General features: G+C 40.7%; 1 protein-coding gene across 1 annotated transcript in view; it reads left to right on the plus strand.

Annotated features, from left to right (window-relative positions):
- tenm4 (teneurin transmembrane protein 4) overlaps nucleotides 1-21,588 on the plus strand; it is a 217,006-nt gene that overhangs the window by 190,587 nt on the left and 4,831 nt on the right. The window contains exons 27-32 of the mRNA XM_046074291.1: nucleotides 2,314-3,191; nucleotides 7,175-7,347; nucleotides 10,324-10,559; nucleotides 14,970-15,266; nucleotides 16,092-17,706; nucleotides 20,029-20,171. Coding sequence (XP_045930247.1) covers nucleotides 2,314-3,191; nucleotides 7,175-7,347; nucleotides 10,324-10,559; nucleotides 14,970-15,266; nucleotides 16,092-17,706; nucleotides 20,029-20,171 — 3,342 coding nt within the window. The remainder of the gene's footprint in view (nucleotides 1-2,313; nucleotides 3,192-7,174; nucleotides 7,348-10,323; nucleotides 10,560-14,969; nucleotides 15,267-16,091; nucleotides 17,707-20,028; nucleotides 20,172-21,588) is intronic.

Consider the following 21,588-nt stretch of genomic DNA (forward strand, 5'->3'; position numbering starts at 1 on the left):
TCCCCTGCTGAGTTCAAACTTAAATAGAGGGAAACCATGTCTCTTAAAACAAGATCACTTGAACATATTTCAAGGGTGTTAGCAGCTTCAGAAAGCTTTATCAAGTCTCTGACTGTGACATTCAATTCAAATATGAGGGCGACTTCAAATAATGACATATTACTCTTCTTCAGACAGGCATCATGCTGGTATGAGCAAAGAGGGAAGAGATTGCTAATGGAAAATGACATTATAGTTCGAATACAAGTTCAAATAGATTTAAAAATAGTTTTGTGTTGGTGCAAATCCGTGGCTCACTTTCTTGGCTGAAGAGCTCATTTTGGGGTTTTTGCTGGTGGCAGCTATGTAAGGCAGGCACTACTGACAGCTGCCCCAATGTATAAAGGGAGAGTATGATCGGGTTACAGCATATGGGACAGCAGCTCGGGAAATATCCCCTCATCAGTCAGAGTGGCGTGAAAACCTCCTTACAGGCAGCTCCCCCGAGCCACTCCACACACTGGCTCATGAAATATTTAACCACCAGTGTTGACAAGAAATAGGTTTTAAGAAATTGAAAGTCTCCCCTTCATTTCCCAAGTAAATGCATTTTCTGCACTCTGAAAGACTGAAAGATATTTATCCACTGCCAGTCTCCTGTTTGTTGTATGTGGCCCAGGGTACAGTATGTCCTATTATATAAACCTCCTCTCTTTTATGGGGGATAATGGGAGGTTTGTGGGATGTGAGTTGTGTGTGATGCTCAAAACAGTTTTTTTTATCAAAGGTGAACAAGTGCTCCCCTTATAACTTGGCAGGGATTCAAGAACCAGACCAATGCCAAGAGTGTAGAAACCTACACACAATTATTTCCATAGAATCCTCTGTCCATTTTAGATTAATTATTGTGTCAGCATTTCCATTTAAATGATAAAATTAGCAATATGTGCCGATAGCAGGCAAGTAAAATTCATAAAACAGACTTTTACCAGAAACTGGTAGCTGTTAGCAACCTGCTACTATTTGAGTATCATATTTTGTGTTTCAGAACGCCTGTGTTTTGTGCAGTGTAATGCAGTGTAGCATGTCAATAGAATTTCAATGTAATGTGTCAACTTTTACTTTTTCCCACATTTATCAGTGGAAATCATTTCCCTGATGAATTTTTAACCCTTACGTTTTTGGTGAATTTATTGTTTACCACAGACAGTAGGTGGATGCCCAGTCCGTGGCCAAATAGCATATCTGTTGTACAGTAATGCAATGAAATCATCATGTTGCGTAGTTCTGTTTCTTTAAGCTTTTTGTTCTCTTATCTTAGCTTACCTAAATTTAAAAAAAAAATCCAAAACACATAATTAAAGTAAGGATTCTGTTCTATGTCACAATTTATTTCATATTAAAGTACACATCACTTGATGTTCAGGAGATTTCTCCCTCATCAGTTCTGTGGATAAAGGTTTATGCAGTTTGCGTTTCAAGGTCATTATGACAAATTAGTCAACCATAGTAACAGCTACATAAATCCATTTACCTTCCCATTTCCCAGTTATAGGTTTCATCTAAAACCTGAACCTGTCTTTGTATTTTGGTCCAGGTTTTAATCAGTCTTCTTTGTTGGTACTCGAAGGCTTCAGGTGAAATATGGCACTTCATATTATGTTCCTAAGAGATCCCCCTGGGATTATAAGTGAGAGGGAGACTGGTAAATTGGATGAATCCAATCATTCCAATTTGTTAAAAGCCTGATACATTGTTAGCAGAACAATAAGTCATAATTTAGAAGGCCAGAGGCAGGCTAGGCTTTCATTCGTTAAGTGTGCTCCAGTTTCTTTTCAAGGACTCATGCAATCTCTCGTCATTTCAAAATTAATAACCCAAAGCATGAAAAAAAACAGCAGCTCAGTTGATGTGAAGGATACAAGAAGCATAGCCCTTCAGGTGTCTCTCATCTCATGATCAGTTGCAGTGAGCTTTTTTCAGTTAATCTGATAATCTGATGTCTCATCGTTCTGCCCATCCTCACCACTATTGTTATCATATTTGATCTTAAAAATCATGTTTTTGCGTTTCCTGTTTTAACAGTACACCAGCTGCTATTTTCCTTCTTATCAGATAAATTGTTTCAAAAAATGATTTTGCTTGTAGTGTGAGCTATGAGATAGCCCACCTTTTTTACAGCAGCCAGCATCTTTTTTTGTAAGCCGTTTTCAATGATTCTTACCTTGAGGGACTGTTTCCCTCTGATAAAGTGAAAAATGTGTGGATCAATAAGAGTATGGTCTGTTTTTTGTGACCTGAGGCTAATATTTGTGGTGTGTTTTTTCCTCTTAGGTGCGTCTTGAGTGGCCAACAGACCTGGCAGTGAGTCCCATGGACAACTCCCTGTACGTCCTGGACAACAATGTAGTACTCCAGATCTCAGAAAACCATCAAGTCCGTATTGTAGCAGGCCGGCCCATGCACTGCCAAGTGCCTGGGATTGACCATTTCCTAATGAGCAAAGTGGCCATCCATGCCACCCTGGAATCTGCCAATGCCCTAGCTGTGTCCCACAATGGCATTTTGTACATCTCTGAGTCAGATGAAAAGAAAATAAACAGAGTACGACAGGTGTCCACCAATGGAGAGATCTCCCTGGTTGCAGGAGCACCAAGTGGCTGTGACTGCAAAAATGATGCCAACTGTGATTGTTACTCTGGAGATGAAGGCTATGCCAAGGACGCTAAGCTGAATGCACCCTCTTCTCTAGCAGTGTGTCCAGATGGAGAGCTTTATATTGCAGATCTGGGCAACATTCGTATCCGCTATGTGCGCAAAAACAAACCTTATCTGAATCCCCTTAGCATGTACGAGGTGTCATCTCCCATTAATGATGAACTCTATCTGTTTGACTCCAACGGCAGCCACATTTTTACTCAAAGTCTGACTACAGGAGACCACCTCTACAATCTGACATACACAGGAGCAGGAGATCTGAGCAGTATTACTGATAAGAACAAAAACACAGTGATCATCCGACGAGACACGACAGGAATGCCTCTGTGGCTTATGGTCCCCGATGGACAGACATTCTGGTTCACCATTGGCACCAACAATGCCCTTAAAACAGTCACTGCCCAGGGTCAAGAACTCACCGTAATGACCTACCATGGCAGCTCAGGACTTCTAGCAACTAAGACGAATGAAAATGGATGGACAACCTTCTTTGAGTAAGTAATATTAAGAAACATTTGCAAAACACCTTTATAATCCTTATACCCAGAGTCTGGATCCCAGTTGAGCTGATTATAGATTACTGCTTCGCCCCAGAGAGCAACTAAATAGATATGTTAAATCTCTTGAATCCAATATACAGTTACAAGTCAATTCTAAAATATTTAAACTGGAAGCTATGTATTCACTACATGCTAAGATGCTTAAGTGGGTGAATGTTTACAGTTGGCGAGCTCTTTGACATCTGAGTTTAGTATTTTTGCACATGAGCTACCTTCTTATGCCTTGATGTCACTCAGAATACAAGATCTGTGGAAGTATGGGTGTAATCCTATTTGCTGCTATCATATCAAACAGGATTATTCGATGATAAGTTGCTCATATGCACTCTTGCTTGCAGTGACAGATCTCAGAACATCACTTGTTTAGAGTTGTAAGGCACAGGAACAACATACTGTATATCTGCTGGCAAGTACAATTTACCAGTTGGCCAGGCAATATAGCATAATAGAATAGCCAGAGGTAGTAATTGACTGAGGCAAACCCCACACTTTGTGGGAACAATTGAAAACGCTCCCACATGCTGCAGCACTGGAGTATAGGATTTTGTGTTCTTGTGACTTCTATGGAGCAATCTGTCCCTTAGCTTAATATACTGTACCAAGGGATACTGTGCTAACAGGATGTCATACCAAAAAGTGTGATTAAGCAGATTGGCTGGTCAGACATCTGTTACACCTCGCTGGAGGAATATAACGCTCTGACACATAATCAGATGCTCTGTTTAATTTGAACAGACATTTATCACCTGTGTTTGATTTGGTCGTCATCTGAGACGGTTGCATGGGCATTTCTCAAGGTAGAGTGAATTGCCTACGGCTTCAACAAATCCAGTGGGTGGTCTGAATTATTTCTCTTTGACTTTCTGTAAAATGGCTGTAAAGAAAATACTTTTTGAAAGATGAAATATAAGCAATGGATGTTGATGATGACAATGACAGAGCAAAGTCTGTTGACTGATAGCTTGTGTGTGGACATGCTAAGAAGAAATCCCACCTATATTTAAGATCAAAGAAAGTAATTACAGCATTTTCAGGATGTTTGAATTACTGATATTTTATTTAATAATATCACATACATTACATTATAGAATTGGATCGTTGTCAGCTTGAACATATAAAAAACTTAAAATCAAATCAAATTGATGTTCAGTGTATTGAACTGTTCAACAGTTGATTACATCTGACAAAAATCATGCCACTTGTACAACTAGAAAATTAAATAAAATGATGATTATTGTATCATCTTGAAATTCTGCCTGTACATATTACAGCAGGGCTGTAATATATACCGTATATTGCACCAATTACTCATTTACTGTGGGAATTCATTCAAAGATTCATTGTTCCCTACCAATGCCATAACAAAAAAGAGAAATGTCAAACTAAGTTGTGGAGCCATCACCTGTTCATTTACTTTTTAATGTGTACATGTTTGCAGAGAGCACAAATACTCTCCATCTCCTCCAAACATGGTTAGGTATTAGACATGTGCAAGTCACATCATCTATGCTTCATTAGACCCAATAAAGAGTGTTTGTTTTTCTTGAATAATTAGCTTTGAAGGTCAATCCACTACCTGAGGGCCAGAACCATAATTTGCTACCAGATATAATTGAACAGGAACCTCCATTTATCTCTGCTCAACAAAGTGCACTGCTGAACATTTTACCCATATTAATTAATGTGTTCTTACGTCCTATAACATACAGATTTAAATTAATTTGTATAAATGCGGAAACAAAACACAAAGGACTAACTTGAGATAGTATTTTTTGTGTAACCTACGGCAGCCTCATCTGGTCTGGCATTTACTGTATACTCAAACTTTGTTGTAATGATAAGTGCTTAAGCTTAGAGGTTACTGTAAATCTATTAAATCATGAAGCATTCTGAAGGATGCCTAATTGTTCTCTTGGCCTCCAATTAACAGGGCAGTAATGATTCTATTTAGTAATAAATGTGCTATAGCCACTTGGTTCAAGAAAATGTTATTAGGTTGATACATTAATAATAACTGCCAAATCAAACAACTGTTAACGAAGAAGCAATCACATGACTGTTGCCTTTATATCATCTCCACAGTCATCAGTCACATGTGTTCTGAAATCCACAGGCAGTAAGAGGAAGTGAAAATATGAGAATACCTTTGAATAAAACTGCAGTTAGGTATGTTAAAGGGGAGGCTGATATGAAGTGGCCTATTGTTTGGCCCCACCATGAAAGATCTTAAAGCTAGCATGTAGCACAGAGGTGATGCGATCTAAATGGACTTTTGGCCATCCAGGGAGAAAGCAGTCCTCTCCTTCTGCTGAGCAGCCTAGCCCGACATTCCCCTCTTGTACAGGGAAAGCAAACTAATAGGCAGCGGAGTTGAAGCAGGCAAGAGCCATTAGAGCTCAGTGGCGTAGCTCGAGGAATGGCTCTAGCACTAGGCCCTAATTGAGACAGAGTTTGGGTCAGTGAACAAGCTGGGCATGCAGCTTTGCTCTAGAATGAGATTTCTGTCTTGTGGATTGTGTGTACAGAGGTGTGGACTGTTGTGCAGAGGTGAAGGAACAGGAAAAGGAACACTCTGTTTGTCCAGTGAATTGATCAATTTAAAGTGGTACAGTGTAGGAAACATGTAACTTCTAGTGCTTTCACTCCAACAGCTTTGATTGTATAATGAACATAGGTAGAATGTCATATCAAAAGAAATCAAATGCTTTAGATATAAATTACTCTGCTATTTAGTATTTCCTGAAGTGGAAGACTTGGGATGAAATGCATCAATGAATCCTAGTCCTTAGTACAGTTGAAATCAGATAACATTTATCTCTAGGAGATGATTCCTCTCCCACTCTTCCTTTCCATATTGGATATTTGAGATGGCAGCGCTGAGGAAATATTCGTAAACCAGCACCCGCCATCTCATTTATTAGAGGCTTTATTATGGCAGGCAGCAACACTGGAGAGAGCTTTCCGATCTGTATTCAGTGCACGGATAAAGGTCTTCATTCTAAGTAATGTAGCGTTCGCTCACTCCCATTCTGGAACACTGGCAATCTGAAAGATTTCACATTGTTCTATGCTGATGTGCTCTCTGAGCGAAATGAAACAATCTGGCCACTCATGTTTCTGTATGTGATGAACTGACTGATTTGTAGGCTAGGGAGATGCTGCATCTCTCCAAGGAGTCGCACCTCAGTGCTCCTATTTCATAGACTGTATAATGAGATTAGGTGATATCACTAATCATTTAAGCTAATAAGCAGTTATTTAAATGTGAAAAGGTGTGTGGTTTTCTCATCTTGGCCGACAGTTTTTCCTTCCATCCTTTGAAAGTTATTTACAAACTGAGTAGCATTTATATTAATATCACATTTACATCCTATTGGAAGAGCTGTCCCATCTTGTTGTTGTGGCACTTACACTCAGTTCATATATAGTGAACTGCTGCAGACATTGCACACCATTTTTAGAAGTTGTGTTTATTGTGCTTCAGTGATTAAAGCTGATACTTTTGAGTTTTATTACCTCATGCTGCCAACAACGATGGATTTGGTGCTGTGTTTACTTCCTGTGTTGACACATTTCCACAATTTGTGACACCAAGAGGGAAATATCAGACTCTACAAAAAAGTCCCAATTCCTACTTGTAATTACCACTAGGACAGTTTATCCTAGATAGCATCTCAGTGAATCTGAGATGACAGTGCAAGTCATTAGTCATATTTATTTGCATGCATTTATGCATACCTGACCTGCATTTATTATTATGATTGCTTCCTTATGATTTAACAAACTCAACAGGGCTCAGTAAAATTTTCATGCCACATCACTGTTTATGATTCTGCTGTAGTTACTGTTTATACACAGTATCAGACGACATGCCCCTCTTTGCCTTCTTTGGCTCACATCTATGTATTTCTTTGTAGATATGACAGCTACGGGCGTCTGACTAACGTCACTTACCCCACGGGCCGAGTGAGCAGCTACCGTACAGATGCCGACAGCTCAGTCCGCATCCAGACAGAGGGCTCCAACAAAGAGGATATCACCGTCACCACCAACCTGTCAGCCTCTGGCACCTTCTACACACTCATGCAGGGTGAGTGTCTTTTACTGTAGCTCACAAGTGGAGCAGGCGGTTATTAAGGTGTTTTGTGTCATTGGAATAGCCAAAGCTTACTTTACAACAAAACGTTTTTGTTTGTATAAAGTGATGATCAGGTACTGGTAACATAATAAAGAGGTTCTTCTGACGCTGCATTTTGCACACTTTTATTTTTATTTGTTTAGATAGATAAATATTTCCATGAGCTAACAGAAACATGTTCTATTCTATTAGATTTTACTGATTGCTTTAGGTTTTATAGTTTTTCTGTCAATAAACATTTTAATTGCCTGTGCAGTGTACATGTGGCAATCACAATTGTAAAAGTCCAGAATCCCCCCTTATTATGGTGAAGGGGTCTGTATGCCCTTCTAATTGCAGAAACTTTGATGTAGGAGCCAATGGCTCCTTGTAGGATTCCCCAAGACACTAGTGTCAGGTAAAGTACTAGACAATAAGTGATTCAAAGATCTCGGTGGACTGTCACTTTGGGAGGGACCCTCTTGGAGGTAGGGATGTCTGGGATGGGAACTTTCAGGCAAGCAACTTCTGGGAGGCTTGATTACATAATGTGGGCTGCTGCCGTGTGGGCTAACCAACAGTTACCAACAGTAACTGGGTCTACTCAAACAGTAGTTGCAATAAAAACCATTGATGGTCTTTAGACTTTCCATTTGCCTTTATCTTATTGTACTGTGGTGGGGGCAGACATTTCAGATACATCATCTTAAAACCTGGACCCATGAAACCAAAACTAAACCTAACTGCATGAATATACTGTACCTATGAGTTAATTAAAAATTATGTTTTTGTGGAATTTGGGTGAGCTGACCTTTAAGTGAAGATGTTATGTCTCCCTTCTGATCAATTACAGTGCTTACCCACAGTGGGATTTGTTTTGATAAAATGTGTAGTGCAACTCCCATTTACCAGAGTGGAAACATATATTGACTTTCTGTCATAAAACACAATTCATAAAGCAGAATGCTGGTTGCCGTTTTGAGATTCTTCAGGTTTTTAGTGAGAGAGATGCAGGCAGAGGGTGGACTTGTGTTGTGGTTTAGTCCAATAACAGGTTTGTCTTATTTGGCATTCTGATATCCTGTTTTGTACGTGACCAATTGCTTCAGTGATTATGCATTGATAGCCCGCTGCCCCATGCATACGCTTTCCCCATTTAACATTTGATTTAGATTTGAACGTGTTCTCCACCCGCTGGTCCTACTGCCCACTGCAAAGCTGTGTCTGAAACAGAAGAAGACAATCTCTGGTTTCTCACTGTTGCTCGATGGACTGGTCACCTCCGCATCGTGACCTTGTCTTAGACATCTGCTCATGAGAAGAGCGGCGCCAGGAACTCTGCTGTTAATTAATTCACTATTGTCTGCTTTGTGAGCTTGCAACTGGGTGATCACATAACACATGAGTGCACTACCATCAAGATTCCTTTTTAGTCATCTGGTTGTGTGTTTGTCCTCTTCTGGGCAAGTTGCCACACACCTCAGGGTTGTTAATTGTGTTGTCATTATGCGAAGCTGATAACTTTAAGATTCAAGGAAGCTTTATAGTAATTGTCTTAAATTGTAGTTGCAACTTCAATCAGGTGTACAGTCATCGAGATAATAAAATGTACCAAATGTGAAATTAACAAATGTCAAGTTTGAATATACTGTAGTAGTGAGATGATATAACAATAGTCTTGAAAAAGAGATTCAAGTGTGAAATAATGTGAACATATTGCACATTGTACATATTATGTATCCAGTATGTAGAGTAGTTACTAACTTACTCAATAGGGCCAAAAAGACTTTTTTGATATGCTCATTTGACTAGTAATACTTAATATGACTGACTAAAGCTGTAAATTATGACTAAATATTAGTTATTTAGCTGTATTAACTAACTGAGCTTTATTCTTCAACAAAACTTATTTGTAATTGATTACAAATATCTTTTAAGCAGACTACAGCCTCTTTAAATGTCATTGAGAGGCAGATACCTCCACTGCTGAACTGCGTGCATGAATTAGCGTGAATTCTCCGATTCAGCAGTATTCAAGCTTAAACTGGTCTCGGAGGCCTCCTCTTTGTGGTGTCTACCCCAGAGGCCTTTGGTCAACCTGCGAAGTGTCTGTATGATGGAGGGAGGTAAGGGCCGGTGCAAGGTCAGCCCTGCCTCCTCTGCCCATTTCTCATGTCTAAACACATCCTGTGGCACACTAGAAAAAAAAAACAGAACTTGATCTTCTCATATTATGTTTGTTGTTCTTCTCTGTGCAAAATAAAGAAATCGTCACAGCCACTTTAACATGACATGTCAACATGAGGAAATTACAGTGTATGTTTGGATTTTTCCAATAAATGAAGTCAACTAATTAATGTTGTGTTTGACAAGCCATTAATTTTCGACTGTTCTTAATGAGAATAATATTCATCCTGGTCCCTGTCAGTCTACTGACAGGAGGCAAGAGGGAGGCATTCTCTGATGAATGTACATGAGATGCTCAGTGGAAACATTAGTCACTGGTCTGGAGCTGGAACACAGGCTGTTGTCACCTAGGGACAGTAACAGACAGTCTCAGATTTATCCCTTGCGAACGTGTGTGTGTGTGTGTGTGTGTGTGTGTGTGTTCACCCTGCCTGCTCTGTGGCCAGAGGCAAGCTAGCAGCTTTGATAGTTTTCTTTTCCCCATATCCTCGAGGCTGCTGCAACAGCTGTAAAACTTTACTTTACTGGCGCTGTGAAATCTCTCACTATTGATCTTTGTTGTCACAAACCCAACATTATCGCAGAGGTTCAGTTAAATACTGCTGCTAAAGGCTTTCTTTTTGCTGAGCAGCCATTTTAGGTCATTTTGTTTGTGTCTCACTGAGATGAAGATTAGATTCAGTCCTCTTACATCAGCTACAAGAAGCTCTGATTGTTTCTCTTCTTCTAATCCTAATCATAATCGTTTTCCCCTATCCTCAGATCAAGTTCGAAACAGCTATTTCATTGGCCTGGATGGCTCGCTGCGTCTAGTGTTGGCCAATGGAATGGAGGTGTCCCTGCATACCGAGCCCCACCTGCTGGCCGGCACAGTCAACCCCACAGTCAGCAAGAGGAACGTAACCCTGGCCATCGACAATGGCCTTAACCTGGTGGAGTGGAGACAGAGGAAGGAGCAGGCTCGTGGCCAGGTCACTGTGTATGGACGCAGATTAAGGGTAAGCATGCCACAATGCTAAAAGAAACTCATGCTTATTCACAATTTAAAAGGACCACAAGTAGAATGTTAATGGATGGATGGGAGTGAGACTCTCTCTAAAAGACATTGGAATACAGCTACCTCATTTATGACTCCACTCACTGTGGAATTTAGCCTTGAATGTAAGTTGTCTGCATTCCTTAATGTGAGTGTGAGGTGTACGCTAACAGATAGCAGCCCTGTTCATTTTAAGAGGGCTACATTCAGACCAACATTAGCACTGACCAGGAAAAAGGCTGGACCACTCCATTGAAACAGCCAGGTCCAAATTGGTGGGTGGAAATGAACCTGCCCTTTCCAAACAACAATGCATGTCATCAGGCATTGCACCGTACTATTACTTACATGCACACATTCATTGTAGAATACATTGTTACTCTCACGCTTAGCTAAGCATAGGCACTGGTAAACAGAGGATCAGACCCAAAATCCAGACACAGGCCAAGCAGAAAAAGTCTATGGCAGGGGTTCTAAACCTTTCTGGTAGTCCGCCTTTTTGAGGTTGATTTCGCGACTCCCCTCCTTTTCCCCCTCCCAATACCACACATACACCTCCATCCTACTCGCTTAATGGGATCAACGTTAGCTAGCTAGAGCTTAACGTTGCCTTTTTGTAAGGCTTTTTTCACCCAAACAGATTCCATTCACAACTATATTCCGTCTAGCTATTTTTAAGTTATTTATTTCTATTTTTGTATCTAGTAGCATTCTCGCGACCCCCATGGGACCAGGTCCCGACCCCCAGGTTAAGAACCACTGGTCTATGGTGTTTAATGAAAAATGGTAAGGTAAGCAGCCCACCGGGAAAGCAAATTCCAATTCACAATCCTCCATAAATCCAAGAAAAGTACAGGAGAGACAAAGTCCAAAATCCATAATTCAAAATTACAGTAAACAGTTGGGAGACAAAGACTTTGCATACATACCAGGTGGCAGGATGATTAAACAAAGGTGAAACGAATTAAGACAATCAACCAGGGAAAGTGAAGTCCAGAAGAGCCACAAGAGGAAGACAACTTTCAAATTAAACACAAAACTAACAGAACACAAACCAAAACTGCAATAGTAACATGAATGGTGTTGTGCTATTTATCTTGCAATCATTGACACAATGCAGAAATTGATAGGAGTCGAAAAAATTGTGCCTATAAATTGCTATTCAGTGTTCTTGAATTTCATAGGCCTTCAAACTCAAACTTGCTGAATCATATGTGATATTTTTACCCATACCAGTACAAGCAAACCCACATCAGTACAACCCCTTGAATTTTTTTGGGCAGTAGATTTAAATCTAGTTTTAATAGACTGAATGAAATCAAAATTCTGACGTTTGTGTTTGGGTAAATGGCCACGGCAAGCTAACCTTGCAAAAATGGCAGTTAAACACAGAATATCAACAGGTCCCTTTTCATAATGAGATAAACACTCAGTGTTTGACCAAGCATCTTGAATGACCCACTGGCAATTATTGTTAACACAGGGAGCACCTCTTATTATATTGTTCTTGGCTTTTTAAGACAAATAACAACTTTGGTTAAGTTGTCTTTTACATTCTCTGGGAGGCGACACAGCTAATGGGGAGGTGCCACTTTGACTGTCATTGGCTGTTCATTTAATGGCCTTGTCGTCCCTTTGGAATGAAAGCTTCTAATGTATGTTACAGACAATGGCCCCAGGGGTGAGATAGGAAATGGGGGCAACCTAATGGCAAGAACAGAGGGGATGAACAGAGCTGGAATCATTGAGCGACCTTGAGTGGCATGTCAAGTGATATTACGTGGGTGGCTGGATGTGTGTGTGGGGAGGGGGGGGGGGGGGGGGGGGGGGGGGGGGGTGTACAGAACAGAGAAGAGAGGGATGCATGAGAAACGGAGCAAGAGAAGCAACTGTGTATCTCTGATGTCTTTGTTGTGCTGTGGAATGAGCGAAGATAACAGAGAAAAGCAAAAGTGTTCGGGTTGTCTGTGTCTGTATTCCAGTTTGTTTCTCTGACAGTATTTGTTACACGGGGCAACTACAAGTGCATGTGTTTGTTGTATTGTGCTTCTTATGTCCTAAGGCTAAATGGGTCACTGATGGTCCACAGTTTATCCCTTCCACAGTGACACGTGCCACACCTCCCAGCCACCCACAATGTTCATGATTTATGTTTCCAAGACACAGGCCCATAAACAAATCCTTTTACTTGAGTAGTTTGTAAATGTACAGTAATGAGAAGACCCTTGCGGTTGTGTCTCTGCCATAGCAACGGCTAGCCCTCAACTACTTAAATGTGGAAATAAAAACAGAGATGAAGCTGATATGTCTATATTAGCATTTTGGTATCATCATAGTGTCTTATAATGTAGGGCTGTTTGTTCAAAAGAGAGTCAGAAACCAAAAGATACAATTGGTTTTCTTTGATTGCAGTGTGAGAATAAACATAACTGATGTTACTGAAGAAAACAGAGTAGTTGTTGAATTAATCATGAGAATCGATGAAAGGCATTTTCACTTCTAAAATGACAGATTGAGATTGTCATTTGACACAAAACTCGTTGATATTGATTGAGAGATCAGATGTTGCTGTAATGTTTTATGTTGAGGACAGTTTTAAATGTAACATTGTAGGGCTGTAACACTGTACTGTAATAGTCTCTCTTCTGTTTCTACACATCTACTTTCTTTGAGAATTTCCTGTTAGAGGCAGTATCCAATTTAAAATAATTCATCTCAAGTGGGTTTGCATTCTCATGGGATCTTGGGATCTCTGCTGAAAGAGGTTTTTTTCCACCCTGTTGAATCTTTGGCGAACCAGATCCTGGCATGAAACTTTCTTTCTCTTTTATACCTTATATAATGTTGGAAACAATCTCAATACAGTCTTTTGGAACAGACAGCAGGCCTTTAAAGCCAATAAAAGAGTTGAGTGAAAGAATGCATCCAGTGTTTCAGAAAATGCTGAAGCAGGAGGGGTTTCAGTCTTAGATATCAAATCGCTTATCTTTAACAATCTTTGTAGTTCAACAAATCTCTGACTAAATGCTGTAGTAATTTCACTTCTTTCAGTGTAATCTGACACTTGTTATGTCAGTAAGTGAAAGTAAAAGAGAAAATAACAAATGTGGACCCCCCTGCTCTTATTCCTTGACCATTGGAGAACACCCCCCATCAGTTGCTTGTGCTGCAATTTGAGCTCCAAACTTCATGGAATTGTGTTCCTCATGAATTTGCTTTTAGTATAAAGTAATCCTCTCAATTAGGTATCAGTGACATTAATTGTGTCTAGTGTAATTGTCCCTTCACAGATGAGAGCCTAAGCATGCCTTTCTTAATGTGAGATTGAAAAAGTGAGGTTTCTCAGTAAGCCCCCCGTTACGCGCTCTGTGGCATGTGTTTGGAAAGTAGCCAGAAGCAGCTTTCTTAGCTAAGATGTTTATAAGCCTTGCCAAGCATTTTACCAAGCTAAATGGTAGCACATCTGAAGAGAAAAAACATGAATACTAATACAGAATCAGGGGGCAGTTTTAATTAATACCAGAGACCTCTACGACCAATTTTTCCCAAATCTTCCAGAAGGTGTTCAGAGTAGTGGCTTGTATGGAGATTTGCTTTGGCCGGCAAACTAAGGCCATTTCCTCCTCTTGATTAGATTTCTTTTTCCTCTGTAGCTTCTGCTTACAGAGGCTGTGGATTGAGAAACTTAATGGCAGGGCTGTTGGTTGATGTTTTTGGCTGCAGCACAGAAGTTACCTCCTAGATAAAACCTGGCAGCGGGTTCGACACTGTGCTGACCTGAACGTGGCCTTAAGGATTACACTCTGATCTGCTGTGTCTTTCTCCTCTGATCACAGTGAAGCAAGGGTCACTGTGTGCAGCCTCATGCATTCAAACGAGGCAAAAAAAATGTGAAGTGTCATTTAAACTGAGTCACACAGGAGAAGAATTGATTTTCTTCTCCTCTTTTCCAATTTACGGAAATGGCTAAATAAAGTGAGAGTCATCTGTGCCTGGTAATTCTTTTCAGTAAGTAGTGAAAATGAATTTAATGATCAATGTGGCTCTAATGTTTCTTGCATGAATAGGCATACTCCCACTAAGACTGCTGAATTTTTATACAAACAAAGAAGTATGGTAATTCTTATAATTTCATCACTTCAATAGCTCCTGCAGTCCTGAGATACAGCTCCTCTGTTGTAATTAAAGCTGTGGAAAGTAGAATATAAAATAATCACTTTGTGATTAAAGCTCTCCTCATAAGGTTTCACCTCAGATTAGCAGTGCACCAATTCCTCTCCATCATTTCAAACTTCCAACATGTTTATTCCCTCTTGGTGGAGCTACTGTGGTCAAATTGAATGTTTCTAACTCACTGTTTCCTTTCCTATAGGTTCATAACAGGAACTTGCTGTCATTGGACTTTGATCGAATCACCAGGACGGAAAAGGTTTATGATGACCACAGGAAGTTTACGTTACGGATCCACTATGACCATGCTGGGCGGCCCACTTTGTGGGCGCCAAGCAGTCGTCTGAATGGAGTCAATGTCACATATTCCGCTGGAGGGCATGTGGCAGGTATCCAAAGAGGTACCATGTCTGTACGCATGGAGTATGACCAGAATGGCAGAATCACTTCCCAAATATTTGCTGATGGTAAATCGTGGAGCTACACATACCTTGAGAAGGTACGAAGGTCTCTGCTGTAATGATGATTAAATAGTTTAAAGATAAAAATTTAATATAAGATGGTAGGGACATGCTGTACAGATAAGTTTGTGTAAGAACCTTGACAGGAGAGTTTAGTCTGAAGTTAAAAGTTAACTGTGTTTGTGCTGCATTATCAGGCTGTAGCACAGATATCAGCAGCAATGTAATTAAAACCTGTCTGGTGCACCGTAGACGTTATTCTTTGTTACCATAGTCTGACAGAAAAGGCCAACCTGAAATAGCTCTGATGAGAAGAACAGAGTGAAATGTGACTTACTACTCACTAATTGAAGGCAAGATTGTTGAGGAGAAGGTGAAGATCTCCCATTATCCAGCTCAGATATGTAAGATGAAAATGGCAGCCAGTCACCTTGTCAATAGTCTAGTCAGTTTTCCAGCAACCTCTAAGTGCTGAGATGCTGGCAGCTGTTGTGATAGCCTTAGAACTGATTTAAAGACATAATTTATTAGTGCAAGAAAAATTCTCATACTGATCAAAAGATCTGACATATAACAAGCAAGAAGCCTGTTTGTGAAATTATCTCTTAAGGAAATCTTAATGTCAGAGGAATGTCAACAACTCCACTTCAAGATGGAAATTCGATTTGGTCTGAATCTGACTTAACCATAACATGTTATTGCTTTTGACATTTTGCATGTCGTTTTGAGGTATACCCATGTCTTGTACATTTCCAACCTACACCGTAGTAATTATATTTACTGGTGCTATACATAAAGTAAAGGCAATTTTTTAAATCATATCCTTTTTAATTTGAATCTTGTCTTATTTATTCTCTTTACAGTCCATGGTACTGCTGCTGTACAGCCAGAGGCAGTATATATTTGAATTTGATAGAAATGACCGACTATCTTCTGTGACCATGCCCAACGTGGCACGGCAGACCCTAGAGACATCCCGCTCCATTGGCTACTACAGAAACACCTACCGGCCCACTGAGGGTAACGCTTCAGTGCTCCAGGACTACAGTGAGGACGGCCAGTTGCTGCAGACCACCTTCCTAGGAACAGGCCGCAGGGTCATCTACAAATACGGCAAGCTTGCTAAGCTGCTGGAGATTCTCTATGATACCACACGCATTGGTTTCTCCTATGACGAGGTGGCAGGCATGCTGAAGACAGTCAACCTGCAGAGTGAGGGCTTTACCTGCACCATCCGCTACCGTCAGATTGGCCCACTGATTGACAGACAGATTTTTAGATTCAGTGAAGAGGGCATGGTCAATGCCAGATTTGACTATGTCTATGACAACAGTTTCCGAGTCACAAGCATGCAGGCTGTGATCAATGAAACGCCGCTGCCAATCGACTTGTATCGCTATGATGACGTGTCTGGCAAAACAGAGCAGTTTGGCAAATTTGGAGTAATCTATTATGACATAAATCAAATTATCACCACAGCAGTGATGACCCACACCAAACACTTTGATGCTTATGGCCGAGTGAAGGAGGTCCAATATGAGATCTTCCGCTCGCTCATGTACTGGATGATGGTGCAATATGACAACATGGGCCGAGTGGTGTCCAAGGAGCTAAAGGTCGGGCCTTATGCCAACACCACACGCTACACATACGAGTATGATGCCGATGGTCAACTCCAAGTGGTCTCCATCAACGACAAGCCTCTGTGGAGGTACAGCTATGACCTAAATGGAAACTTGCACCTCCTCAGCCCTGGAAACAGCGCACGCCTCACGCCACTACGCTATGATATCAGAGACCGCATTACTCGCCTGGGAGATGTCCAATACAGGATGGATGAGGACGGTTTCCTCAAGCAGCGAGGGAACGACTACTTTGACTACAATTCAGCAGGCCTGTTGGTTAAGGTGTACAACAAAGTGAGCGGTTGGAGCATCAAATATCGTTACGATGGCCTGGGAAGGAGGGTGTCCAGCAGAAACAGCATGGGCCACCACTTGCAGTTCTTCTACGCTGACTTATCCAGCCCCACTCGGGTCACCCATATGTACAATCACTCCAGCTCTGAAATCACTTCACTGTACTATGACCTACAGGGACACCTGTTTGCCATGGAGTTAAGCAGCGGGGATGAGTTTTATGTGGCCTGTGATAACATAGGCACCCCTCTGGCTGTTTTCAGTGGCTCAGGCCTCATGATCAAGCAAGTCCTCCATACAGCATTCGGAGAAGTTTACCTTGACACCAACCCCAGCTTACAGCTCATAATTGGCTACCAGGGCGGCCTGTATGAGCCTCTCAGTAGACTGGTCCACATGGGCAGACGGGACTATGATGTCCTTGCTGGACGCTGGACAACACCTAACCATGAGATTTGGAAACGTCTCAACAGCAACCACATTGTGCCATTCAACTTGTACATGTTCAAGAACAACAATCCTCTCAGCAACAATGAGGAAATAAAGTGCTACATGACAGGTAAGTTTTCTTAACAGACTATGTTCTACAGAGATGAGAGGATAAAAAAACTCCACAAAAATCCTTTGCAGATGAAAAGGGGGATATTACTGAGTATCAAAACATCCATAGAAGCAAAGTGTACAAAGTGCTATACAGAGACACAGAGACAAATACCACAGAGAATGATAATATACATGTGGGCCAAAAATAAAATAGAAATGATAAAAAATAAAGTAAAACAATAAAATAAACAGAATAAAGAAGAGATAAAACAAGAAAGTTTAAAATTAACAGGTGGCTCAGATAAAATCAGCACATGCTTTCCCATAAAAGTGCCTTTTTAGAAGTTCTGTCCCCTTTTGATTTCATCCTGGACATCCTGGGAGAGACAGGAGACCCTTTCCTGAAGGTCTCAGGCCATGCCATGATCCATAAGCTATTAAAAGACCCAAAATATAATCCAGAGCCAGGACATTTAGAGCCAATGGAAAGAGGCTAAAACAGGGGTGATGTGATCGTAACTCCTAAGTAAGTGTATATAAATAGCAGAAAACACAAGTGAGTCCCACCAGAGCAGTCAATGATGAATTTAACTTTCTTATGTTGCTAAAATTACATGTGTGGAGGGGGAGGAGATGGCCCCATATCTTAACCCTCATTCCTCTGTGGCAGTTGCTTGCAGTTCCACAAACAATACTCATTTCAGGTTTTTCTGTCAAATTTGGTGTGTTTTTATTCTAAACAACAAGCCCCAAAATGAAAATGAAAAACAGTGTGCTAGAGAGGCTTTTAAGAGCTTCCTCACTGGGACACTGAGGTTGTGTGTTTTTTTTTTGTTCCTCTTGTGTGTGTGTGTGTGTGTGTGTGTGTGTGTGTGTGTCTGTGTGTCTGTGTGTCTGTGTGCTTGCTTGCGTGTACATATATATGTGCTTGTGCATGTGCCCAGTGGCTATCGTTTTGAAAGTGGAGCTTTCAAAGGGAACAATGCTGTACAGCAAAGCCACCCCTGTTGTTGAACACTCAGGTCCCTTCCCAGAAATATCACATCATTTTGTGTTGCTTTGTGGTAGGGAGAAGGTAAATGGCAGTGAAAGCACCCCAGTGGAGAAGGAAAGCACAATGGATCCATATAAACGTTAGCCAGGGCCAGTTATATCAACCCCTTTGGCTAGAAGGAAAATATTGTTAAGGATACTCTGCGGTTACACCAGTCGGCTTCAGCCAGATCTCATTCACAAATCTAAAAAGATCTAATTATCTATGTTCATTCTGGATTATATTTACTCAATAAGGCATATTGTATCAAATAATACATTTTATGCCTTTTATACTTCATTAATATTTCTGTAGACAATACTGAGAGAAAAATTGTTCAGGTGTTCAGGTGGGGTCTAGGCGGTTACTTCTGTCTGTTTAACAAAGCCATTTAGCTGCCTGCCAAATAGAAAGGCATTCAGCTTCACAGTCCACTATTAGGGGCTGACTGGCATTTGAATGCTAAGCAGACTTTTAGATATACTGTGTTGGGCCTGCCTCATTTGTGATTGATGGCCCTGACATTTCCATTCCTTTCACTAAATTATCAGGGTCCTTTCACTGTCCTCGAACAAATTCTTATTTAATAAAGCTTTGTCAGGTGCCACAATGTGGCAGTGCCAATCTGTGACAAACTTGCCCCCCAAGTGTCACATCAGCGATTCTGCCGTCCATAACAAACATATTGAAAGGGGCAAGAAACAAATGGCTTAGATTTAACAGGCTTTGCTTCCACTCATGTCTGTAGCCTTCTCTGTGATATTCAGAATGAATGACAACTCATCACAGGGGATGGCAGGAACACCTATAACCACAGTGCTGGTGGCTGCTGTTAGACAAACCATATTATCATGATTGCATGGATTTGAATCCCAGACATGTCACTTTCCCCTGTTTCAGCATCTCATTAGAAAAACAATTATTGCAGAAGAACCCACTGAGTCTTCAAAATATCTTGTGTTGAAGTCTCGGCTGCTTTGAAATGACACGATATTACAGTATATAATTAGCAGCACAGCAGACACTCTCAGATGTCACTTGGCGTTTCTGGGACCCAGCAGTGTGTCATTAGTGAAGCACCTGCAGGAGTGGACATGAATCATTGCTGCCATCTCGAGTGTTTGTTATAGCTTGTCCACTTTCACAAACAAATCAAGTGCTCAGACTGAGTGAGGAGTATTTCAAGGAGACAGCCACTTGACCACAGAATGTAAACTGTTAAAATCTCTGGAACAAATGATTCTATCTATTAAGATAACATTATATGTAAATCAGTGTTCCAATGTTTTGATCCCTCCTCCACAGATGTAAACAGCTGGTTGGTGACCTTTGGCTTCCAACTGTACAACGTCATCCCTGGCTATCGCAAACCGAGCACAGAATCTATGGAGCCATCATACGAGTTAGTCCGCACCCAGATCAAGACACAGGAGTGGGATAGCACCAAGGTAAACCAGTCACTCTCACCTGTCCCACCTTATCACAGATCACTATCCTCTACCTCAGCTCCCCTCCTTTCCAATATCATTAGCAAATGGACATGCTCTGTGTAGCCTGACTCCCAGAGGAGCTGCCAGCTATCAGGCTAAAACACAGCCTAGTGAGCCAGGTCCCTGCCCCTGGTCCTCTTCTTGGGGAATGGGGTCAGGCTAAACAGCTCTTGTAATTGCCCTGCCATTAGGGAAATTCACTCTCCATTCCCTCCACCACTGGCCATTGATTTCATCTCAGTCTTACACCGTTAGCCAAGGCCTGAGAAGTAGTAGACATGCTCTGATTACCGCGTTTATCAGCCCTTTTAAGTTGCCTCCAACTCCACTGAATTATTGAAGAAGCCACTGTTGTCTTGGGTTTGGTTACACTTAGACTAGTGAATGCCACCCATCAGGAGGCCAGATTTATGTTGTGTGACACAACAACCATAGCATAGTGGGCATGTGTTGTTCTAAAACATTTGTAAGCCTAAAAGCTACTGGATGATACAATACAGGGTTATCTAAATCGGTGACTTCTCATTTGACCAACCAACCATAATAAGCATGCACACAAATCGGGGTTAATAAACAGAGAAAGCAGTGATAATCAAATAAATATAAATATTCAATATTCAATAAATATTTTTTAAATTGAATTGAATACGCAGACATGTACCTAATCTTTTCCATTTCGTAACCCCACCCCTACCACAGCAAGCCAAGATATCAGGTTGCATACATTTTTTACCATCAGTTTTTTACAAGCACTCTTGATAGAAATGCTACAATTAAATGAGCCATACATAGTAGTAGTTTGTTTATTTTTGCTTCACTCAGAAGCTTCACCCAATAGAAGTTGGTCCATTTGAGTAGTAATATAATTGAAAGCTATTTTTCATCTATCAACCCAGCGTTACCATTATATATTCAAAAATAACCATGATAGACTGTAATATCTCTAGAAATCATGTAACCAAGGCTTTAAATAGCAGAGTGAGCATAGATTAGAAGGTTTTCCTCTTGTTTGGGAAGGAGCTCTTCTTCACTACACCTCTGGAGTATGTACTGTAAATGATATATAAGGAGAGATTGAGATAATTAGTTATTACTCTGCATACGAGCCAAGGCAATGATATTTTTATCTCGAATTCCTGCTTAAAAAATGGTGCTCTGAGCTAGTAAATGCTATGTTGATTTTTACTGCAGATGGCCAGACCAGCCTAATTAAATGTAAGCTTCTTTATTTATTTTTTAAAAAGGGACCGCGTACAGTAAAACATAAACGTTACCATTTGATGCACTGTACCAGATACTAGCTTCAAGCTGTATGCTATATATATGCTTTGAAGCATATATGCTTTTGCTTTGAAGCATATATATGGCTTTAAAA

The sequence above is a fragment of the Micropterus dolomieu genome, linkage group LG17, assembly GCF_021292245.1.
Source record: "Micropterus dolomieu isolate WLL.071019.BEF.003 ecotype Adirondacks linkage group LG17, ASM2129224v1, whole genome shotgun sequence".
NCBI lineage: Eukaryota > Metazoa > Chordata > Actinopteri > Centrarchiformes > Centrarchidae > Micropterus > Micropterus dolomieu.